General features: G+C 29.7%; 1 protein-coding gene across 1 annotated transcript; it reads right to left on the reverse strand.

Annotated features, from left to right (window-relative positions):
• Positions 1–240: 240 nt before the first annotated feature.
• LOC107465060 (carboxylesterase 1-like) lies at positions 241–1,349 on the reverse strand (the record flags this gene model as incomplete). Its single annotated transcript, XM_016084041.2, has 1 exon — positions 241–1,349. A coding segment is annotated over one exon (666 nt), but the record flags the coding sequence as incomplete, so codon positions are not given.
• Between the last annotated feature and the right edge of the window lie 5,321 nt (positions 1,350–6,670).

Genomic DNA, 6,670 nt, shown 5'->3' on the forward strand with positions numbered 1-6,670 from the left:
TTTTTTGTGCCTTTTATAAGAAATGTTTGGGGTCGAACCGCTCAAGCTCGAGGGAGTCGGTTTACCGGTTTGATAGGATTAACCAAAAATTGTTGGGTTAAAGAATAAACTACCCTTTGTATCCACGAAAGTTGAAAACGCTGACATGTCTACCCATAGAAAAATAAAATTACCATTTGTACCCATGAAAAATGATTTTTACAAGCAAAATTATCCAAACCCTAAAAAATTATCTAAAAACTCCAAAATACCCTTATCTTCACCACCACACCACCTCCTTCAACCAATCCCCTTTCTAACCCTAACCCTCTTCCCCCAGCCACCACCCCCCTTTCCCTTTCTAACACACTCTCACCATTACTTTCCACTCAGTCTCCACCGCTGCTCCAATGGCTCCTTGCCACACCCTCCTCTCTTTCATCCTCACAGTCACAACAACACTTGCTGCCGCTTCCCCGGAGAAGAAGAGCACCTTCATGGTGCAAGTACACCATGAAGCCAAGCCCTCCATCTTCCCAACCCACAAGCACTGGTACGAATCTTCTCTCGCTTTTATTATCAACCATGCCACTGCAGCTGAAACCACCACCACCGCCGCCTCTGCCGCCGTCCTTCACACTTACGACACTGTCTTTCACGGCTTCTCACCAAAGCTCTCACCTTTAGAGGCCCAATCACCTTATTCATCCAATCACCTTTCTAACCCTAACCCTCTTCAAGTCCTTCGCTAGCCTCAGCTCCGACGGAGTTCTCTTCTTCCCTCCGAAAAATGGCTGAATCAATATCATCCCTTTGATCTTCAGCGGCCTGATCTGGTCTGCCTCTGCGGCTGCACGTAGACCCGCATTGTACGCTATGTTTCCTCCAACACTCTCTTCCATGAGATAGCATCGGGAGAAATCAGCGTGAGCCAGCCACAAGTCATTAGAGGCTCTGATCCAGTGCAGCGCCTGCACCGAGTCCTCGTACGCCGCCGGCAAGCGGTGCTCCGGAGCAAGGCGGTAATCGACGGAAACGACGACGGATTGGGTGGCGTTGGCCATGCGGACGCAGAAGTCGTGGAAGTAGGTGGAGTTGGCATGGTAGAATATGAAACCGCCGCCATGGTAGAAGACGATGAGGGGAAGTTTGGGGTGGTTAGGGGGAGTATTGAGTGCTTGGTGGGGTAGGTAGATCCGTGCCCAGGTGTGCTTGGATTGGTCGATGGTAAGGTCCTTGGAGAGAACGGGTATGGGGAGAGTGGGATCTGGTGAGGGAGGGGTCTCTGGATAGTTTTGGAGGCGGGTGAAGGTGCCGTTTGGGTTGGGGTTAGAAAGGGGATTGAGTGAAGAAGGTGATGTGGTGGTGAAGATAAGGGTAATTTAGGAATTTTAGGTAATTTTTAGGGTTTGGATAATTTTGCTTGTAAAAATCATTTTTTATGGGTACAAATGGTAATTTCCTTTTTCTATGGGTAGATATGTCAGTATTTTCAACTTTCATGGGTACAAATGGTAGTTTACTAAAAAAATATCATAAAAGAATAAAAAAAAATATTAGGAAGACAAGAAAAAGATGAAAACTTTTTATTTTTAAATTTTGAAACTAAAAAATAATTTTTTTTACCAAAAAGTAGAAAAATAAAGAATTTTAAAAATATACAATAATAAAAAAATTTTAAAAGGTTAAAATTTTAAAATTAATTTATTCAATATTTGTGAAAAAATAGCATTATCTAGTGAATAAAGAAATAAAAACAATATTCTTGAAAAAATTTAGGAATTCAAAAGATAAATTTTTTCATTTTCTTGAATTTTTAAATTTAAAAAATAATTTTTTTATTTAAAATGGAAAAATAATATAAATTCTAGCAATATAAGGAAGAGAAAAAAATAAGATGAAAACTTTTTATTTTTAAATTTTGAAACTAAAAGAATAATTTTTTTACCAAAAAGTAAAACAATAAAGGATTTCATAAATATCCAATAATAAAAAATTTAAAAAGTTTAAATTTTTAAAATTAATTTATTCAATATTTGTGAAAAAATAGCATTATCTAGTGAATAAAGAAATCAAAAAATATTCTTAAAAAAATTTAGGAATTCAAAAGACAAATTTTTTCATTTTCTTGAATTTTTAAATTTAAAAATTAAAATTTTTATTTAAAATTCAAAAATAATATAAACTCCAGCCATATTAGGAAGACAAAAAATTAAGATGAGAGCTTTTTATTTTTAAATTTTAAAACTAAAAAATAATTTTTTTTACCAAAAAGTAGAAAAATAAAGAATTTTAAAAATATACAATAATAAATAAATTTAAAAAGGTTAAAATTTTAGAATTAATTTATTCAATATTTGTGAAAAAATAGCATCATCTGAGGAATAAAGAAATAAAAAATATTCTTGAAAAAAATTTTGGAATTCAAAAGACAAAATTTTTCATTTTTTTGAATTTTTAAATTTAAAAATTAAATTCTTTATCTAAAATAGAAAAATAAAATAAACTCCAGCCATATTAGAAAGACAAAAAAATAAGATGAGAGCTTTTTATTTTTAAATTTTGAAACTAAAAAATAATTTTTTTTACCAAAAAGTAGAAAATAAAGAATTTCAAAAATATATAATAATAAAAAAATTTAAAAAGGTTAAAATTTTAAAATTAATTTATTCAATATTTGTGAAAAAATAGCATTATCTCGTGAATAAAAAAATAAGAAAATATTCTGAAAAAAATAAGATTTCAAAAGACAAAATTTTTCATTTTTTTGAATTTTTGGATTTAAAAATTAAATTTTTTATTTAAAATGGAAAAATTAAATAAAGTCCAGCAATATAAGGAAGGCAAAAAAATAAGATGAAAACTTTTTATTTTTAAAAAAAGAATTTCATAAATATCCAACAATAAAAATTTTAAAAGGTTAAATTTTTAAAAGTAATTTATTCAATATTTGTGAAAAAATAGCATTATCTAGTGAATAAAAAAATAAAAAAATATTCTTCAAAAAAATTTAGGAATTCAAAAGAAAAAATTTTTCATTTTTTTTGAATTTCTAAATTTAAAAATTAAATTCTTTATTTAAAATGAAAAAATAAAATAAACTCCAGCCATATTAGGAAGACAAAAAAATAAGATGAAAACTTTTTATTTTTAAATTTTGAACCTAAAAAAAATGACTTTTTTACCAAAAAATAAAAAATAAAGAATTTCATAAATATCATATAATTAAAAAAATTTAAAATGTTAAATTTTAAAAATTTATTTATTCTATATTTGTGAAAAATAGCATTATCTTCTGAATAAAAAATAAAAAAATATTCTTGAAAAAAATTAGGATTTCAAAAGACAAAATTTTTCATTTTTTTGAATTTTTAAATTTAAAAATTAAATTTTTTATTTAAAATTAAAAAAATTAAATAAAGTCCAGCAATATAAGGAAGGCAAAAAATAAGATGAAAACTTTTTATTTTTAAATTTTGAAACTAAAAGAATAATTTTTTTACCAAAAAGTAAAAAAATAAAGGATTTCATAAATATCCAATAATAAAAAATTTAAAAAGGTTAAATTTTTAAAAGTAATTTATTCAATATTTGTGAAAAAATAGCATTATCTAGTGAATAAAAAAATAAAAAAATATTCTTCAAAAATATTTGTGAAAATATAGCACTAACCGGAAAATAAAAAAATATTCTTGAAAAAAATTAGGATTTCAAAAGACAAAATTTTTCATTTTTTTGAATTTTTAAATTTAAAAATTAAATTTTTTTATTTAAAATTAAAAAATTAAATAAAGTCCAGCAATATAAGGAAGGCAAAAAATAAGATGAAAACTTTTTATTTTTAAATTTTGAAACTAAAAAATAATTTTTTTACCAAAAAGTAGGAAAATAAAGAATTTTAAAAATATACAATAATAAAAAAATAAAAAAAGTTAAAATTTTAAAATTAATTTATTCAATATTTGTGAAAAAATAGCATTATCTAGTGAATAAAGAAATAAAAACAATATTCTTGAAAAAAAATTAGGAATTCAAAAGACAAATTTTTTCATTTTCTTGAATTTTTAAATTTAAAAATTAAATTTTTTATTTAAAATGAAAAAATAATATAAACTCCAGCAATATAAGGAAGACAAAAAAATAAGATGAAAACTATTTATTTTTAAATTTTGAAACTAAAAGAATAATTTTTTTTACCAAAAAGTAGAACAATAAAGGATTTCATAAATATCCAATAATAACAAATTTAAAAAGTTTAAATTTTTAAAATTAATTTATTCAATATTTGTGAAAAAATAGCATTATCTAGTGAATAAAGAAATAAAAAAATATTCTTGAAAAAAAATTTAAGAATTCAAAAGATAAATTTGTTTATTTTCTTGAATTTTTAAATTTAAAAATTAAATTTTTTATTTAAAATTCAAAAATAATATAAACTCCAGCCATATTAGGAAGACAAAAAAATAAGATGAGTGATGACAAGTCATCTTAGCCTAGTTTTACTAGTCTTTTTCTTTGTTTTTATTAGATTTTATGCACTTTCTTGCATTATAAGTAAGTAATTTGGAATGGAATTGCATGGTTCCTTTGAATCAATCAATCACCATTTAATTGATACTAAATCATGAGGTTTAAGCTAAATTTAATTGATATTAAAATGATTTATAAACCTTGTGAATTTAGTGATACTTCAATTGGTTGTTTGATTACTTGTAGATGAAGAAAAGAAGAAAATAAGAAAGCGTGGCCTAAGAAGCGTGGCCCAAGGAAGAGAAGAGTGTGGCAAAGAAAACAATAAAGCATGGCATATGCATAGAGCTCTCTTCAGGAGCGGAGCACTCTCTCAAGGGAGCACAAACTATGAGCCAAGAAAGCAAGGCATGATGCTACGCTCCCCTTGAGAGCAGAGCACAATTTAGAGCCAAGAAATAAAGAAGAGAAGAATGATGCTCCGCTCTCCTCAAGAGCATTATCGGGCTTCACTCACAAATAAATCCAAGGAAATAGTTTGCCAATGCTTGCTCCAAGGATCGAACTCATGAGCAAGGGGGAGTGGGGAGCGCTACTCACAAGGGAAAATGAGCCACACTTGGCCAAAATGCCACCTCCAAGGATCGAACACAGCACCTTAAGGAAGCAAGGAGCAAGGCGCTACAAGAAACCAAGGAAATTTGCACCAAAAAGCTATCCCCAAAGTCTCGAACTTGGGACTTCTCCAAAGCAAAGGGAGAGCTACGCTCTCCACAAGAGCAGAGCGCTACTCCTTGGTGCAACACGTACAACTTGACATGGCCAGGAGCTTGGAGCACGCAACTTGACAAGGCCATGAGGAAGTGATGCGCGCAAGACACCCCACACCAAGGCAACAATGCTCCGCTCCCCACAAGAGCGGAGTGCTATCCTGAATGCCTCCCAAGCCTTGGTACGCAACAAAGGGATCCAGCACAGGCCTCAATCTCTGCTCCCCACAAGAGCAGAGCATCCTCCTGGGAGCAACACATGGGCTAAAAATTTAATAAAAAATCCAATTGAATTCAATTCTTCACCAAATTAAAAAGCCCACCCAAATTCTAAAATCCAAGAATAGAAAGTGTATAAATAGAAGCTAGTTTGATTTAGAAAACACTTTTTGAACTTTTTACTTTTCACTTAAGAATTTTTACTTTCTTTTAGAATTTTACTTGGTAATTTTGGAATCTGAGTTTCTTTTGGAGAATTGGGAAGGAGAATTGATCTCTCTTCTTCTTTGTTCTTACCCCTGCATTCTCTACTTCTTGCTTTGGATCTTGGGTGAAGAATTGAAGAAATTTTATTTCAATCTCACCTTGAGATCTCTTGTTAATCTTTCTGCATAATTCTAGAAACTTTGATTTACATTTCAAATTCTGTTTACTGCTTTCTCTCTTCTACTTCTTCTGCAATTTACTTTTTCCATTTTCTCTTACAATTGTTCTTGTTGGATCAAGGAAGGATTTGAGATTTAGACTTGTTTTCTAGTCTCTTCCACTCCTGAGATCTCCATTTCTCTTTTAACTTCTGCAATCAAGATACATCTACTTTCTGTCTAAATTCTTCAAGCATTTTTACTTCTCTTGTTTAGATCTACTGTATTTAGATTCATTTTCTCCTTCTTTGTTAATTGTCATTTTACTTTAGCTTGTTTAGTTTCTGCAATCCCAGCTCCCAATTCCTTTTTATAATTCAAGCAATTTACCTTTCTTGCACTTTAAGATTCAGTCATTTACATTTCTTGCAATCTAAGCTTCTGCAATTTAATTTACTTGTTCTTTAAGATTCAGCACTTTTACTTTTTGTTCTCTTTAATTTACTGCAATTCTTCCCTCTCCCTTTACATTTCAAGCAATTTAGTTTCTGTCCATTACAAACCTCTCAAACCAATACTTGATTCGCTTGACTAAATCAATCACTAAACAAAAATTGCTCAATCCTTCAATCCATGTGGGATCGACCTCACTCATGTGAGTTATTATTACTTGATGCGACCCGGTACACTTTCCGGTTAGTTTTAGGAGTTTGGAATTCGTTTCGTTTTCCAAAAATACACCATCAAGTTTTTGGCGCCATTGCCGGGAATTGATTAGATTGACAATGATTAAGTGAAGTGGAGATCTAGATTAAGCACTTTTTCTTTTCTGTTCCTTTAATTTTTAGCTAACACACTAACTATTTG

This window comes from Arachis duranensis, chromosome 1 (genome assembly GCF_000817695.3).
Source record: "Arachis duranensis cultivar V14167 chromosome 1, aradu.V14167.gnm2.J7QH, whole genome shotgun sequence".
NCBI lineage: Eukaryota > Viridiplantae > Streptophyta > Magnoliopsida > Fabales > Fabaceae > Arachis > Arachis duranensis.